This window comes from Polyodon spathula, chromosome 13 (assembly GCF_017654505.1).
Source record: "Polyodon spathula isolate WHYD16114869_AA chromosome 13, ASM1765450v1, whole genome shotgun sequence".
Taxonomy (NCBI): Eukaryota; Metazoa; Chordata; class Actinopteri; order Acipenseriformes; family Polyodontidae; genus Polyodon; species Polyodon spathula.
Window position 1 is genome coordinate 9,467,646 of NC_054546.1, and position 19,553 is coordinate 9,487,198.

Here is a 19,553-nt window from a genome sequence, read left to right on the forward strand (position 1 = left end):
TGCATTTTGTGGGAAGGATGGCACATTTATTTTTTTTATTGATACTGATTATGCACAAAGGGGTGCTGAATCACTTCACAGTGGCACCACAAAATGCAATGCTTATGCTTTTCTCCTTTTCCCCCATGCCGAGATGTAAAGCTGGAACAATCAAAAGTTGTTTGAAAATGTATAAACACAGTACCTCAGTTATGCCGGGTGGGATTTGTGTGGCAAGAACAACAGTGCAGGATAGAAAGTCAGCTTAACCATGACATTTAATTACAAGTGGAAAGTTCAGTAGAAAAAGTACACATACAAATTTGTATAAAACAGACCCAAGACAAAATGTTTTTCCTTTATATGTTTATTGAAAAATTACCAAGTGCAATGAAAATACAAAAATATACGAATGCTGGTTTGATACAGTGAAAATCTCATTAAAAAAAGGCTATATAAAATGCCTTGTATGTTGTACACTTCCTTTTAAAGCTGCCTTAAAAGAGTTAGTTCTTCACATTGTGCAGGAGAATAAGTCATAAGAAATAAACATTTGATATAAAAAAAGTCACACTTTGTGTAATAGACTAACTCTCTCCATGAAAAAGCACTAGCATTTATTTTAGAGTGTGGAGCACCAGAATGAGTAAAAGATCAGATTAAACATTTTATAGGTTTGGTCCCTGTGTGGCTCTGCTGCCATTTTAAATCAAAATAAGTCTTTTTCCCTGATTAAACACAATGCAAAATATTATATTACCCTATAAAGACTGTCCGAGCCTCCCTGTTAGTATGAATTTACATGCAAAAACAACGCTCCTACTCTAAGAGGAAGGAAGGAGGGGTATCATAGTAGCAAAGTTTTAAACTTCAAATATTAAGTGTAGTCTTGAATTGCAAATTGACCTTAAGCATCATGAATGTAAAATTTAATGGGCAGAAACTCCAACTAACCATTTACACCATACTTGTGTAAACGTCAAATAATGAACAAGAGTAAAGGATTCCGAATCATGGCTATTTTAGACAGTGATGGCCTTCTCTAGAGAATTGCTGTTTTCTAAAGAATTGTGCAAAGCTGAACAGACAGTATTTCTTCTACAGAGATTAAATGGGGGTGAATGTCCGCAGGCGCGCTGCTGCATATAAAAGGATGCTTTAGAAGTCTGGATGGGAAAGATGTAAGCCGTAGACAGAGAGCAGTTTGTGAAGAGAACAGCATGGAATTTGGAAACAAGTTTAAGTATGGGGTTTCAATCTGAACAATTAATTTACTTATCAAATGAAATCGATTTCTGGGTCTAGATATGGCACTTACTGGCCCTGGTCAAGCCACTGACGTAGCCCTGCAAACACTTCCAGTGCTTTCTTAACTTGGCAAATACATAAAATATTCTCAGACTGCCCACATCTTGTCACCACCACCACCAGCAGAGTTGTATTGCAGCATTTGTAATAGGGTTAACATGAGGAAAAATACAGCTTGACTATTTTGACTTAATGGACTCTAATTCAATGTATTATTATTTTAAATAAAACCAACCATTTTGTGATTTAATTTATTTTTTATATAAAAACGAAATTTCTTAATAAATTACTCTAATTCACAAACCAAAGTAGCAGTTAAAGTTTTCTTCATAGGAGCATACTGTAGTTTTTGTACATTCTGGGAATACCTTCATTTTACAAGTTTTTATAAAATACCTACACTACATTAAATTTAAGGCATCCAACTATTCTCTGCATCCTAGAAAATTCAATAAGCAAATATAACACGCAAATTAAACAGTAATAAAACCGCAAACTGTAAAATAGGCATTAAAAGCCGTCACAAGCATAGTTAAACAAAACATAGCAAGACACAAATCAGTTACACTGTAATTGCTAGTATGATGTTCTTATGAGTAACGCATTGCAGTGTGTACTTGAGTGAGTCTTCATTTTAAATGGAGAATAACTACATTTTGAAATCAGTATATAATGGAGATGCAAAGGGTTTCTTACAAATACAGAAAGTTTGCCTCAGGTGATCCATTTTATTAACTCATCAAAACAGCCCAAATCACTGTTTGCTGGCAAATGCGGCCATATGAATAAACTAAAGTGCATTAAATTGGGACAAGCAGCTGCAGTACAGTAAGTTGCAAATCAGCTTCTTATTGCAGCACTGTAAACTTATGATTTTGTATGGCTCTGGTGATGTCAAACTATAGCATATAAATGGAATGGTAGTGACTCTGCATCTAACCACAGTTACAATTCATTTAAACTGTTACTATGCAATTTGCCCCAATTTTGGAGTTCTCAAAATATAACAGGGCTCATTATCAGTGGAGAGTAGTTTTAAATGCAATTTAGTGCAGTTCCATGGTTCTTGATTTTTGCACTAGGAGAAGGGGTCAATACTGTAAAACACAGAACACCTTATATGACTATAAGGTCACCAATTTTCTCCGTTCCAGAGTAAAAAGATTTGGACTGGCGCATACGGGAAATTAATTACGAAGGGTGAAGGTCAGTCTGCAAGTTATTCTTTAGAAATTAACTTCAATTAGTTCTTTGTATGACTTTAGACCAAAAGCAACGAAGTTCACTAGCACATAAACATCAAGGAACAAGAAGCTAAACTCACAGATGTGTGACCTGTATCATAGTTATATAAGACATCTACATATAATTTCACATATATAATTTATATTGGCATTAAAAGCAGTGTTGATGCAGGTGGCAGTATTAATGCTTCAACATACATGTAAGTGCTGTTACAGCAAGCAGTCCAAAGAAGAATACAAATATGACATGGGTGAAAGGAGCTGTAATCCAGCACATGTTCTCAAACGCCTCTTGATTTTTTAATCCTGTAAATAAAAATAAAAAAAAGGTTACATTTATTTCAGATTACAAATTCTACTTTGAATTCTTTGAAATTGTAGCTTGCAACCCTTTAAAATGCAGTGCTTCCTCACAATTGGCAAATTCACAAATTAAATTCCTGGTTTGGCCATGTTGACAGTAAATTGTACATGAACTAAATCTTAACATGCTGTGCATCAGTTGTCCAATGTATAGCTTTATTTTAAAATACCTCTACAATGCATAAGGAAAATATGTATTTTCTTTCCAGTAAATGTCAGTGTGGCAAAGCGTAAGCCTTGCACAATGGAATATGTAGTTTATTGTATGTTTTTGTGTTAATTGTTAATATTGATTTAATCGTTTAGCAACTGTGGCGCTCCGCTGGGGACGATTACCCGTCTGCGTGGAGCAGCAGCTGAAAGCAATCAGCTGTTCCAGCAGGCAGGTGGGCGTGTCTCAACAGAGAGTCAAGATAAAAGCATGGCGATCGCTGTGATCGGGGCTGCTGCAAGGCCTGCCGTTTTCACGGCACCTTTTGAGTTATAGTTTGGGGTATTGTGTTTTATTTTGCACTTTTTTGTACGGTTTACTGTATTTGCCCTCTGTGCGTTACCATCGCTGGTAACGTCACATGACCGCCTTTATTTTACTTTCACTTTCTTTTTGTTGTTAATAAATCCTGCGCGCCTGTGCCGGCGTGTCAACACCACCTCAGTCTCTCTGTATGCTTGAACAGCGGCGACCCACACGCGTGACTCGAGGAAGACCCTGTCACAGTCAGCAATATGAAAAATTGCCAAGTTGTGTGTTCATTTGGGAAGGTGCATTTGAAATTTACTTGTACTTTTATAATAACTCATTACTTATAGATATGTATTTGTTGAGGTGACCTTTGCGAAACAAATCTGTACTCTTTTCTGGCTCAGCATATAAATACACATCAATTGCAGTTTGTTTAGAACAATATTACAAAGGTGGCTGCATAAGGAAAGTACAGCAAGTCTGCAAGTAAAGACAAGGGGTTCATTTCAAATGTCTAAACAATGGAGGACCCAAATGCAGCAGACCTCAGAATCAGTAATCTGCTCCAATGTGTACCACCTCTCACTACATCTTTATTGTATTCACCGAGATAAGTGGGATTCATTTAATTACTGGCAGTGTTTTCATAAGCCACGTTTTAGATCGTTAAAATAGACCTCTGTGTTCTAATTCACTTCCAAAAGGGAAGCACATGTAAAAAATCAAATGTTTCGTTTCTGATTCCAATCCCAAAAGTTACCCAATTATTCCTTACTTGTCAAGAAGTGTTTCTCCTTACTTGTTAATAGCATTCTTCAAGTACTGCTGTAGCCATTTAGTATCATGGTCAAGACAGACTTGCTTGTCATTTCTCATTGTTGCACTGTAAAAATATTGGGAGGAAAAATAAACGTTTATTACAGTTAGTCATTTCACAAATTACCGTTTTATTGATTGTCTTATTTGACCTCTATATAAAACAATTGGGAAAGTTCTGACATGGATTATTTTAGAGAACTAAAGTCTTCCGACTTAAGCAACTTTCTAAGGGTCACATGTTCTAGAAAAAGATCAGCAGTAGTTTTATATCCATTTCAGATCCATCAATTCCAGCTACATGAATCTGTCAACAGTATTGTTGCAGTGTATAATTACAAGCATTTCATTGGATAGTGCATAATAAAAAGATACAATTACCCATTAGGTAATCAACACATTACAGCAAGTGTCTTTTCAAAAGAAAATAGATTTTGTTATGATTGCTTAGTAGTGTTTAACTTCAATTAATAATGATTCTTTATATAAAATATCTGGTTACCATTTTTACTGAGGAAATGTAACCCTTTAGACAGAGCTAACTCATTTTCAAAGACAGACGCAAGGAATCAGTACCCATGCAGACGTTATCTTTCAAGGATTACTGTGGTGGTGCCCTTACTCTAGTAAATGTTTTAATGCAAAAAGCATGTGATTTGGGTTTTGTCTGAAAGTCTGATCAGCCTAGTGGAACTGGCAAGGCAATAAGTTGCACTGTGCAAACACAGAAACCAAGTTTGCCGTACTTTTCCTAGAAGTGTGACCAATGTGAAATGAGGTGCTTGTTGATCTTGCGTATAGTATCTGTGACTTGCTGCCTGCTATGCATAAACAGACCTGTACAGAAAATAGTTTCCAATTATTTTTTTTTAACTTGGTCTTGATGTCAACGCATAATAATTGCATCATTGTGAAAGGTAAATATAACTGGTACAAAATTAAAAATAAGCTCTTCAGAATAGCAGTTTAACTTTTGGTTATACATAAAACAAGCAGATTTAACGAGATACGCTTGTAAAATCAAAGTGAATAAACGAGTCACAGAACAAGATATGCAGTATCTAGAAATACCCATGGTTTATCTAAATCAGTCATTTCATCATAAATTCAGCACCAGGGTTTCACACTCGTGTTTTAAATGTTAGTGTTTGAGCTGGAAACTGTAAATGATAACACCTTTATAAAGCTGAACAAAAGCCAATTTCAGGTCTCCAAAAAAAGGCTCAGGCTCCCGACTTCAAATTAAATAAAAGGATCCTGGAAAGTAAACAGATTTACTCTCCTGCAAAATGAAAAATAAGAATATTTTGTCAAGATAAATCCCATTGATGTAATTATTCAATATGCAGAGGGTCTTTTCCTTCAAATGCTTTAACAAGATGTATTTGCCAATTGGTTATGATTTTTTGTTCTAAATGTGAAATTATCAAATGCTGGTTCAAAGTTTTGCATGAGAGCATTTAAGACCATGTCTGCATCTTTCCAGTTAATTAGAACAGTTAATAAATGTATTCAAGAATATACCAGGCAGCAATTACTTCACAGCAAGCAAAATCCAACAGCAAATCACCAAATTCGATTATATTACAGCTTTCTGACAGTTTAAAAATGCCAGGAAACTTTTTTGAAAGTCGTGCTGCCCGACTGTCTTTTAGAATGATTCTAGTGTGAAATACAGGGAAGTTTACTTTTCTCATGCTGTTAGAGAGAGTGATCTTTGGTATGGGATCAAATCCAAGTCACTAAGTCAGGAGAAAACTGTTCACTCAAATAGGGATACTCACAAATAGTCATATTGTAATCCTGCAAGTGCTTTGTTTGTATAGTGTGTATTAGTTAATTACTGGAATGCAATACATTGTTTAATCTGTGATTTTAAACAATTCAAATGAAGGGTTTCTCCTGTTAGGAGCAGTAGCAGGAAATGGTGTGCATGGGATCCAAAATGAGTTTCAGCTGCCATTGTTTAGTCTTATTTTTAAAACTGAGAATGCTATCAAAAGTAGAAACAATGAAAGTCTGCTCTAAAGTTAGGATAATTTGTAACAAAGACAACTTACATGATCTGCAGAGGGCAGTTGGGAGTGTTCAGAAACTTCAGGTTCTTGACGTTGTTCTTGTGCACACTCTTCTCAGGAGATCTGCACCAGCATCTCTGGCCCAGGCTGAATGGCTTTGCTGATGAGTACACGTGTGAATTAATTAAGTGGCGAGACTGCAACAAGATGCCCTTCAAGATTTGATACAGCAGCTCCTTCTACCCTCTAAATGATGTTCTAAATGTGGGCTGCGTTTAGAGTTAAAGGACAGGCTTCAACACAGAGCTTCATGACTCTTTCCAACTCTAGGTTTTACAATTTAGGCCGATAATCTACTAAACTGCATCTTATTATGCACTATATTATAATCTTGAACAACTGCCTTTAAAAATGTACATAACTTGCCTCTCCTTAAGAATTTCTTGTTCAGTTATTCTCAGACTTCCAAGTACTATTAGAGGTATTGACCTCCTGAATGGATATTACAAGCCAATTACTTTTCTTAATAAAGCTAAATTAGTTCATTATATGATGTTACTATATAACAAAGTGTTACATATTTAAATTTCTTGAAATACGTAGTTATCTGTGATTTATCATACAGTTATAACAATTCTGCAAACACTCCCTAAAAACGTTGCTAGCCTTGACAAAAATCAAACACCCTGTATATGTCCATAGCAATACAAAAATACATTCAAATACTGTAACTTATTCAATTGTGTCTCGTAGCTTTATCACTGAATCGTGGTAACATTTTTTTTTTCCTAAGCAAGAGGGTAATCTATACATTTCCAGGACCTGTATAAACACATTATCAACAACTGTCTTTTGATCAGCAAGTCACTAATTGTTTCGTTGCATTGCTTTTTCAAGACAAACTGTAAAAAGGCATAAGACAAGCACACCATTAAAACACTTGCGGTTAGAGGAGACTTATCTAATCCAAATAAAGCGTTAACTACAACGTTCTGTGCAAACATAAGCGTATACATAATTATAGCCATTGTCATCATCCGAGTAAGCGGGACTGCTGTACCTCAAAATGTAGTTGCCTTAATCTATCTTGTCTTTCGATTAAGTACCGTTGAACCTCGGCTAGGGACACCTTGCTGACATTAATGGAATTAACATCTGGCAAGACCCCCAAAAAGATACACTAGAAAATAGCCATTGAACGAGTACGATTCTGAAATACGAACTCATGGTGTGCAATTTAAAAGAAAAGCTTTATGCAAGTAATTTGTTTTGGAACAAATAGGTTACGCATCACTTCAGGGGCGGATATTGGTAGAGCAAAGAAATTAGAAGAACATTATTGATTTATACTGCTTTCACTATTTTGGGGGTTTCAGTCACTTCACATAAGCACAGAACTACAGGTAACTGACAAGCAACTCTTCAAATGTATATGATATGGTTATATTTTGAAACGGATGGTAATGAGAATTCAATTACGAATAAAAAGTGTTTGACATTACGTATTTGCGTTTATTTTTTATTATTAAAAGCATGATATATTCTGAAAATCAAGATAAATTAATCCGATTGATTTTCAAGAAAAAAAAGATTTCTAAGCAGATAGTATTATTTTAGAAATTACCTCCTACAGTTAGTGGTTAGGATATTAATATTTTTAAACTGCCATTTGTTTAGAGGATCGGAAGTTTGAACAAAAAAGTTAATGCAAGTAGATAAACTGTTTCATATGTGTCCGATTAAAATGTTTGGTTCAAGAAGTAATCAAAGCAGTGCAATGAAAACCATTTACCTCCAGCGACCTACAGCATTTAATTAAACCGAGTCTTCTCCCTCCCTTCATTTTTACGGATTGCCAATTCTTTTCACACGTTATTAGGAATGTTAAAAGGAGAGTGCATGAGTCAAGCCTTAATTGAAATCAGAAGCATTCTAATTAATCACACATTTTCTTTTCTGCACTCAATACACGATATAAAAACCTAAACGAGAAGAAGTCACGTTGTATTAAATGGCAATTATTGCAACACAAAAAAAAAAAAAAAAAAAAGCATACAAGGCAGTTGCAATAATAATTTCATGATGTCAGGTTGTAAGCTACAATTTAAAAACCATGCACATTGTCATTTAGATGAAACAACTTTTTCCAGTTTCACGTGTTTAGAAAATACCCTTTCTGCACACATATACCATTCCCCTGGATGATTTTAGAGACTGAAATATGATAAATTATATTAATTTTTAAAGTAAATGGGCTTTCAACAGTAAACATCAGCTCTCATTTTTAATTACATAGCTGCATACCAGCAAAAACTTTTTTTTTTTATTATATATATTTATATATACGCATACATACATGCATACACACACACACACACATTAACTAGAGACTAAGCAAGTCTACATTCGGAACATTATTTCTAACTTAGATTTATAGTCATCAAAAAAACACCTACTAAACACTTTAAAACATTAACAGCAGTCCTTTTCTAAGTGATCAACTTCAGGCAGCCCTATATTCAGTCAACATAAACTGGAAGGTTACCTACCATGTGATATGTGGATGCACATTGTCACCATCAGCAGGGTTATAACCGCAAGCGCTTTCACATCCATCGTGGGTGGCTTACTAAATTTCACACAACAAGACTCCAATGCAACTGTGACTCTGCAAGTCCTATGCAGAGTGTAAAATGTATTGAGTGTGACTCCTACTTGAGGGCTAGGGGTAAGGGGGGGGGGGAGTTTGGAATGAGTTATTACCTCTGGCATGACATACTTCCTGTATTAAAATGTTCAAGGGTGAAATACAACTTTCTCCTTTTAAATGCCTGCCTGCAAAACCTGATTAATAACAAAACGAGGCTCCCACTGCTAGTACACAATTACAGATTTTTCAGTCATCCAGTCTTGCCTTGTTTAGCAAAACATCTCTAAGGCATGTTGGATGTTAATGTCAGATTCCACTTGTTTAACAACACTGTAAAATCTGGTGGGTATGGAAATCATTTAATGACTAATCATATTTATCCTGCAAGTCTAAACACACGAATTTAAATGCAGCAGGTAACTTAAAACTTAGTACCAATATATCATTTGCATGTCCCTAAATTCTTCTCAAAGGTTACTTTTACATTCAGGAAAATAAATACAGGAGCAGATAGTACACATAATGCTCATATATAGGACTCCTAATTAGTCTGTCTAATTGTAATTATAATATATATATATATATATATATATATATATATATATATATATATATATATATATATATATATATATATATATATATATATATATTAATTATTTATTACTTACTAGAGAAACAATATTGACTTTAGCTTAACTTAATACATTTAGATTACAATTAAGACATATCTAATTGTGAGGGAGTGAATTTGAACCTATTAACATTGTGTTAATTGTGTGGGGCCCAAAACCATACAAAACTTTGTGTGCGAAAAGGCAGAGCCAGATAAACCCCAGAAATGGATATTTCTAGAAGTAACAAGAAAAAAACGAATCCTTCAAACTTAAATGTCGACTGCTTCACAAGCTGTTTTAAAAATGCGTTTCCTTAAGACTGGTAAATTATAAGTACTTGTCAAAAATATCAACAGTAGGTGTTTCCGGTAAAAAGGGGTCAATACAACATTTGGAAATGCCTTTTAATTCCTTGAGGACTGTATAATAGAGGCTCTATTTAAACATTGTACTACAGCAAGTAATCGCAGGATCATACCTCCTCGGCTAACAAAATGTGAAATCTAATTTCTTTGGCTGAAAGAAGCTATGAGCTATGTACCTTTTGATAAGCGTTGGTGCACATGACATAAACTGTGGAAGACTGAAGCAGGTGGACTGCATGGTTTTATATTTCAGTATGATTTAACTTTATACTTTGGACTGGATAACCATTGCTTTTCAAGATTTTGAACTTTCAGGCCTCAAAAGTTTCAATAGTATGAGAGGGCCATGAATTTAACAATACTGTACTTACCTTTAAGAGCAGTTCTTTCTACAAACTCAACCTCCTAATAACATGCAAGATGCATGGCTATAACACTGGATGAATGCAGAAGGAACTTTGTACTTTGTTTATTTATTTATTGAATTATTTAGTAAAGGGAGATTTTATTTTCACTGCGTGTAAGTATTTAAGTAAAATACGTTTCTGTGGAGAGTTGGTATTAAATACTATGCTGGTATAAGCATTTTTATCACAGACATGAACAGGCTGAAATTCTACACAAAAAAAAAAAAAAGTGTGCTTTTGGGTCCCCAAACAATTACATTTACCAAGGGGTGGAACTTTCCACTCAGCCCTCCAGTTTAACCTGGCAAAAACGTTACTGGCAAGGAATTATTTTGGTGTTTAACAGGACACAGATGTGAGGTCTGTTTCCATCAATGGACCGCTGCCCACAAGAACAAGACTGGATGTTGTGCCAGGATTTTATTTCTGTCTTTGTTTCTAGAAGTGTTTTGCACCATAGCTTTGGTGATTGACTTCAATAGGCCTGTTACAAACTTCTCATTGTGTTTAACAGCTGATATACAGTGCAGGTAAGGCTTGTACAACTGTTTAAAATGTGTGTTAATTGCACTGGGGGGGGGGGGGGGGGGGGGGGGGGGGGGTCTTTTTTTTTTTGGGGGGGGGGGGGGGGGGGGGGATCACTGGGGGGGGGGCTCGCTCACATCAACTAAAGTCATTGTCTGATTTTAATATAACATTTTTATTATTTTATTTTAATTAGGATAATAATGAAAAACTAAAAAAAATAACTCTGGTGTGTTACATTTTATTAGGTTTATACTGTACAAATGATGGAGTGGTAATGCATTGAAGGTGGGAAAATTCATACCAGGATGACATTCTGCAGACGTACACAGAGCTAAAAAAAAAAAAAAAAACTGCCTGTTGATTTCTGTTGACCTTGGTGACAGCACATCCACTTCTACCACACATAAGGGGAAAAGGCCATTTTAATGGCTTGATATAAGGTTTCACTAAGACTTTTTTTCTGTTAAGCTCTTGGTCTCCACAAATTGCTGGTCTCTTTGTAATACTGAATCTTAATAACCCCAGGCCATCTGCTGATTCCATAGGACAGAACATTGCAGACCTGTGTAGCCTCATCTTAAAGTGAGTTATGCAATTCATTTACCACAGACACTGATTTGGAGAACATTATTTATATGCATACCAGAGTATTCAGGGACCATTCTTTTTCAGACATACTGTGAAAAATCCCAGGTTTTATGCATGAGAAAAATACCTCATGCTCTTCAGGATTTGTATATTGTATATTTTTCAATATTTGTTTTCTCAAGTGACCATTTCTTGTCTGAAAATAATCTACTTGCCCTGTGGCTATAGCTGGTTTCTTATAAACAATGTGTCAGTCAGCTGCACAGTACCGAAAGTAAATACAAATACTCCTGTGTAAAAGACATGAAGGCAAGCTTGGCCTGTTTTACATTACTCTACTGGCAATACTGAAAGCATTCCCACATAGCAAATTATATTCTTTCAATCCATTTAGTCATATGCATGGTCTAGATAAAATTATAGAAGTTTAAATTCCAAGTTTTATTGAGTAATACATGTGTGTGTGTGTGTATATATATATATATATATATATAATATATATATATATATATATATATATATATATATATATATATATATATAATATAAATGTATTATTTAAATTTTATTACATTATAATGTACAATCATATTTATATATACAAAAAAATTGTAATTATTATAATTTCATATGTGAAGTGACTTCTACAAGCTCTACTGTAAGATTATTTAAATAATCTTAATGTATCAATGCTGTTATGTCACTATAAAAAACACACACATTTTACAGCATAGCTTAATATTCATTCATAGTAATAATATAATGATTTGAATAGTCATAGGGACTAAAATGCATGCACTTGTTTCTGTGTTACTCTAGTGATAGGTAAAACACTGTCCTGATATATGACTTTTTTTTTTTCTCTGCATTAGAACAAGAGTCACAAAATCTTATTAATATTGTAAAAGCTTCATTTAAAACACATATACCGGACCCTAAGAGAGTCTTATTGAATGTCATCATAGAACAGGGAAATAACAAAAAGTGTTACATAACTGATGTACAATCAGTTAGTATGTGGATATTAACCATATTGACATCAATATTTATTTTTCCGCCATGGCAGGTTCAGTAACCAATATATAAGTGCATGGGAAAAACACTTCCAACTTAAAGGAGACAACAAAGAGACAAATGCAAATAAAACTGCCTGAAAGAATTTTCAAAAGAGTCATTTAAGCTTGCCATTTCCACTGATCTATATTGCTTAGGAGGGACCGTTGAAGGAAATTTGTGCTCTGTGTAAACAGACTGTCTGACAGGGAGATCTACTGATGTTTTGTTATCAGTTGACACTGCTCATGGTCGAATTGCCTTTCTTCAGCCCAGGATCACTCACTGCAATCATCGGTAGGTGATGGCTGGAGATGGTATCTGTCAGTCTCATCAGCCCCTGTGACCTTAAACAAGAGTGGGTTTTGAAAATGGAAACCAGATTAATGCTTTCGCTCATAAATAGAGAATGGGAGGTTAATCTGATCAGGCACAATGGGAGACCTTAAAGATTCCCAATTTTGCATTTGAAAAGTTCTCTAAGAAATTATTTGAAAGTTGCAATATTTTATGTTTCATTCTGACAACTCAATGTGACAATTGTAAAAATAGGTCTAAGGTCATGTTGTTGTTGTTGTTGTTTTTTTTCTACTCCAACGCCTCGTACACTGTATTTACAGTATAATTGTAAATCTTGAAAAACTACTCACTTCTAAATCTTTTGTAGTCATCTTTGTATTACTTTAGTATAAATACATTATAATTTACAGTATAATTGTAAATCTCGAAAAACTACTCGCTTCTAAATCTTTAGTAGTCATCTTTGTATTACTTTAGTATAAATACATGTTAATTTGGATTCATATGTTGTTTTTTTCTGACTTTATGTGAACGAAAGGACACACATTTGCCCATTATCCCATTGGAAATAGTGATATTTTGAAATATCACTGTCCTGGTCACAAAAGCAAAGTTTGTGGGGAATAATAGCCATTTTCTATACTTTTGAGGCATAAGCAATTAGGAAATAACACTTACTACCCAGGAACAATTTTTTTTTGTTGTTTTTGTTACACAGTGTTATTCCTTTGCATGCAATATGCATGTAATTTATCATGATGAGAGTGTTTCTACCATTGCAGCATTGCACCCAAAACCCCACAGCCAAGAACAGCACACTGACTTCACTGCCATAACAGTGGTACAATCTTAACAACACAAAAAACTTTTCCAACAATCCCATGCAAACCGATTCAATTGTTACCTCATAAAATTGTTGCGTCAGCACTGGTCCAGGAATGCGCTGATACATCTCACACTGGATCAATTACACAAGGTAAAATCCAATTCTCTTATCTTTTTTCTTTGGCAGTATAATATATAAGTGCCATTAGATAATTTCCATGTGCTCCTCTCACATATCAGAATGCCCTCTGAGTGTATCCGAGGGTATAGGGAAAGAAAGTTGAGAGGAGACAAGAGTTTCTATATTCATACACCAGGTAGTGATAATATAATAAACTTATAAATTGCTGTGCCAAAAGGTTTGCTACCATAATTACTTGTAAATTATACGATTATGTACAGCTGGGTTTGCATTTGCTTCATTAAGAAGGGATCTACTAAGCAAATATACCACAAAAGACAAAAACAGCGAGAGTGGGCAGAGTGTAGGAGTGTGGGAGTGTGGGAGAGTGAGAGAAAAAAAGTTATTTTTAGTCTTCAGAAACAAAACATTTAAACCATAGACAAAGCATGTTACCTAATATAGTGCATTAAAATAAAATTCCATGTAGTCAGTTTCAACTATAGGGTGAAAAGGATGATCATGCTCATGTGCACATTTTCAAAGCATTATTAAAATCTCTTCTTTCCAGATGAGCGACTCAGTCTTTTTTTCTAATTGTATTATCACACCATGCCAAGAATCCTAAGCTTCAGAGTCTCAATCAGAAGTGTGAGCCTCAAATCCCATCTGCAATGAAGTTGATGAGTGAATCCTGTTTAAACATTCAGGAGATTGCTTGTATAAACAAAAGGCTACCCATATACTGTCCACCTGCATAACAGGTCGTATTTGAACACCTCCTGTATCATGAATGACCATTAAAATGAGAAGGTCATCCTACTACATTATAAACAATTAAACAAACGAAAAAGGCTCTTCGGTTTTTCTGGATAGAAAATGGAATTGCATTGGGGAAGAGCCTTACAATATCCTTTTGGCACAGTTAACAACACATATCCTTTGTGCATGTGTAAATACCATAGCATTAGCATAGTGAAACACTGCGATACACGTTAGTAAAAAGTAAAAGAATTAGATGCTGAAGAATCAGACTGACCAAGAGCCAGCTTCAAAGGCAGAGATGGGGGGGGGGGGTTGGTGAATTAGGTAGTTGATATATTTTAATGGCTGTCCCTTTATCCTGTCCTGGATTCAAGTTGCATAGGTGTGTTAAAACTGAAGATCTTTAACACTTAAATATTGTTAACTAAATAATAGCTATTTTTTACTAAAATAGCAACTTGTTATGGGAATATCACAATTATTTCCACTAATGTATTCTTCTTGTTGTTGTTTAGATTCCCTGGTATATCATATTCTGTTTCAGTCAATACATATTGGGGGCTTTTTCAAACTCAAAAGTTTAAAACACCCCTGTGGCATCAAAAGGCCTCTCAGACAGGCTGGTATGTCAGAATGTAACCATTAACTGCCCCCCTGCAAGCCACCAGTAGATGTAAAATGTATCACATTTGCTATATGTGGTATGTATTACTGCATTTCTTATATCCACTTGGGAAGACAAATTAGAACATTACAGTAGAGCCTGAATGTATTTTACTTGTTAGTGCTCCTAGTACTGCTGCTGCTTATAATTCAATGTGCTATTGAGTTACCCAGTCCAGCCACCCTGTCCTCTCAGTCACTGTCCACTGTGAGGATCATTCAGTGCTGAAACAGATTCCGTTTGTACAGAGCTTTCCCAAGTACAAACCAAATCTGACATATTCAAGATGCTATCCGAATAATCAGATAAAACAATATTTGTTGTGAAAAACTGTCTCGAAATACATTTCTGACAGTATCTTTTTTCAAAAATCATCAATCATCATTCTTGGTTATGTGGGATTTGCATGTATTAAAATGACAATGAGTTAATAGCACATGTTATTCCTTTGTATTGGTACTAAAAAAACAAAAAAATCAGAAACCGATTAAAAATATTCTTAGTGCATGTCATTTTTCATTTTGGCATTAATGCATTCTCCCATGGATTAATATTCAGAAGTCCAAGTGTAAGGAGAATATTTTAAGGTTGATGATATGCATTTTCTTAAAAGAAAAAGTTTCATAGTGCAAATTAGCATTTTTGTCTTGATAGATTCCATATGTCATAATCTGGTAACTATTACAGTAAGTCAGACACACACTGTTAAAAAGAGAGACAGATTACAGTGCCAGAAATGTGAAATTGCTTTGGATTTGTATTGTAACATCTTCACAATATTAAGTACGCTTGAAGATTACAATGTATGATAATGCTTTTCCAGATCATGTGGCTGAAAATTGGAAAACAGCATATGTTTTGTTTCATTTTTGTTTGTCTGTTTGTTTGTTTTTAGCGTGTGCCTATTAAGCTATCAAGTATTAGTAATTAAGTAGTTTTCTTAAAAGAAAAAGTTTCATAGTGCAAATTAGCATTTTTGTCTTGATAGATTCCATATGTCATAATCTGGTAACTATTACAGTAAGTCAGACACACACTGTTAAAAAGAGAGACAGATTACAGTGCCAGAAATGTGAAATTGCTTTGGATTTGTATTGTAACATCTTCACAATATTAAGTACGCTTGAAGATTACAATGTATGATAATGCTTTTCCAGATCATGTGGCTGAAAATTGGAAAACAGCATATGTTTTGTTTCATTTTTGTTTGTCTGTTTGTTTGTTTTTAGCGTGTGCCTATTAAGCTATCAAGTATTAGTAATTAAGTAGTAATTTGACAAGTGTCTGTTTTGATGTGCCATTATGTTTGAAACATTTGTCTTGTTGACTAGAAGTTTCCTTAGTTTTACTTTTTCTTGGCATGGCGATTAAAGTAGTAGAGAACATCTGTTTAATCAAGAAAAGTAACGCACTACATTAAATATGCTTTCACAGTTCATCAGTATGCTATGGCTTTTCTTGAGACACATCATTCAGCATCATAAAGATTTGAAAAGTCATGGATGTAGAAGCAGGAGCAGCGGAGTAAACTGTTGTTCATTTCTTATAGTTGGAAGAGTTGGAAGTTAAAAGTAAAAGTAAAAAAATAAAAGTAATAAAAAAAAGTAAAAGTAATAAAATATCAGAACTTCATAACGTGAACATCTTATGGTTGTAGTAATAAGCAGGTTTACCTGTTATAGGAAGGTGGTAGTAGGATCAACATTTGTTGAAATTAAAACAAACATAAAGCCCCCCTCAATAGATAACATTTAATAATTTTAGTTTTTAGACAAAAACTCAGACAAAAAAACTTTGTAGGACTGGTGTGACTTTTGTCATTATTCTAGAATGAAACAGTGTCAGGAGCCTGCCACATATGGAGCAGAATCTTGATGAACAGCAATTAAATACTTCACTGCATGTAAATGTTTTATGCACATGTACATCTCAGTGTAACCTATTGAAATCGTATAAATAGTCACGTAACATACCAATCTCTTGCATTTGATTCATTCACATCCTTCCATCTCCCACCATCTCCGTTCCAGCAGCTTCTCTAAGTACAATCTATTATGGGGGTCGCCTGCCTTGTCTAGATGGCCAGGTGGCGATGGTCCCTCAAACCAGGCAGGTTTAATTCCAGATAGCTTTTTTTTTTAGATATTCATCACATAATCATCAATACAAGTTTTCCAAAACTGTTGTGGGGTTTGTCCTGAACTATTGAAAATATTGTTTAACACCCAACCTGGGGGCCAAGCAAAGGTAAAACCACTTGGACTTGGTCAACACTGATGTTGAAATGTTATTCAAACTCAAACTCATCGTGACAACAGTTAATGAAAATGCCTCACAATACAAGAAAATGTATAGAAACTGTTAAATTTCCAACCTCAGATTTTCTATATATTCTATACCTTCTGAGTCAAAGACATTATATATGTGTGAGCTCCTAAATTAAATTAAACAAATCCCCTGGGCCAGATGACATCCTCCCAATAGTACTCAAAGAAATTAAAGAAGTTATATATATATATAGCTATACCTCTATATATATATAGTTATACCTCTATCATCTTCACATACTAGCAGCAGTATTAGGAGATTGTGTGATTTGTGTACTCTCACAAAACAAGAAACACAAGTTTTGGCTTTCCTGATAACGTTAGTCTGTATTATTATATAACATATTGATGTTCTGTAAGAAAATTAAAACAAAAACATAGGGGAACATGTAAGAGCAGAGTAGCAGGGTTCAGTAAAATCACATATAACATTATTTTGATGAAATATGATTTTGTATTTTAACTATAGTCTGTAAAATGAATTTTTGATGCATTTTATCATTTTTGCTTATTTATTTTAGGGAAAACAAAAGGCAAAAAGTGCAAGTTCCACTTTGTGTCTGACTTCAGATGAAACAGTAAACTATGAAATCATGTAGCATTTCTGATTTAAATCAATAATTGTTTTAAAAACAATCAGTGATATATGCCAATTTAAACGTGTGGTATCAATGAATAAATGCAATAGACTTTAAAGCAGGTGGTATTATCAGATGAATATCACCGATACTGAAACAGCAGGTCTTAACTGGCAGTTTTGTAACACTTTAATAACTAATTATGAAGAACTCACAATACTAACTGGATTTAAGAGATTTCATAACAATCTGATTAAAAGACAGTGCTCTGAAATCATACCTTCTCTAAAAAAATGTTTTGTGAACTGCAAGCTTCATTACTTGATCTCAAAATGGGCTTTAAAAAAACAGTCCTAACAAAACATTCCTCCTTTGAAAATGTTTTAACTCCAGTGAAGTATGATTCCATGTTTTGCAAAAGGGTATTTTCAACAATGTGATCATAGGGGGCGGCCTTTCTATTACAGATGCAGGTCTTAGCAGACTTTCTTTGTTAGTTTTAAAGATGTAAAATAATTTAATTGCACATGAATATTGTTAGAACAAAGAAAAAAGTATTTTGATTGATAAAAAAAAGTTATTTAATAACAAATTTGTATTAGGGAGATAGTTTATTGAACATTTTTTTCTTGATATTAATTGTAGTAATTTTATTCTATGGGATCTATTTGCAAAGCTTTAATTCTCGGACTGCTGGTGGCATCTTTACCAACAGCCAAGAAACAGTGCCTAAGTCTATTCAACCCAAAATGCAAATCTAATGGAAAACCCGTCAAGAAAATCTATATAGTCACATTCCATTCTCTGCCTTGATGTAGGTGCTTACAGAAAAAGTGACCTCTTCTCTCCTACATACATATTGCATGATGTCATGTGACGCTCCGCTCCACTGTGACTGCCTTCAGCTGGATAGTTTCATAAAAGCCGCATTGCTAAAATAAAAGCATATAGATTACCTCAAGAATGGAAATCCAGTGACCCATCGGAGCCCAATAGGTTGCTGCTGTGCCTTAATCATCACTTTCAAAGCAGAAGTGGCTGTTTGGCTGTGCTTTTGTTCATGTTCTTCTGACTACTGCAGATTTAGCATTTGGCTTGACCCTCACATTCAACAGCATTGTATACTGCTTCCAATTTCGTTAAAGAACAGATGGCTAAACAGTACATTAATAAAAACTGTAAACATAAATTGGACAATGAGACACAACCATGTCTCAACTAGTTTACTCCACTTTCAACAGCCTGTGATAAACCTAAAGGAAAATATAGCCTTTCATACCTGTCAACTTTTGAAAATACACAATTGAGAGCGGAGGGAGTCATGTGCTTGGCTAAGTATGTGAACTTGCCTCTCGCACTGAATGCTTGGCTGGCACAGGACTCCCCTGGGTCCTAAACTTTGCTAAGTACAGACAGAGATTGCACTAATCACACACCGTCCATGAATTTTGTAGACATTAAAGGTTTGCTGACATAAGGGGGTTTAACAGTAGAATACAGGAGAAAATCTGTCCCTGGAGATGTCTAGGAGAATGGTATTATGGTAACAAAAGTTACCTGACTTGTCGAAAGCC

General features: G+C 34.6%; 1 protein-coding gene across 1 annotated transcript; it reads right to left on the bottom strand.

Moving 5' to 3' along the window:
• Window positions 1-330: 330 nt before the first annotated feature.
• On the bottom strand, window positions 331-8,888 carry LOC121325839 (stromal cell-derived factor 1-like). Its single transcript, XM_041268929.1, has 4 exons — window positions 8,741-8,888; window positions 6,234-6,351; window positions 4,157-4,240; window positions 331-2,837 (listed from the first exon to the last, which is right to left on the bottom strand). Exons 1-4 carry the CDS (start codon window positions 8,805-8,807, stop codon window positions 2,813-2,815), a joined length of 294 nt encoding a protein of 97 aa, XP_041124863.1. The 5' UTR covers window positions 8,808-8,888; the 3' UTR covers window positions 331-2,812.
• Between the last annotated feature and the right edge of the window lie 10,665 nt (window positions 8,889-19,553).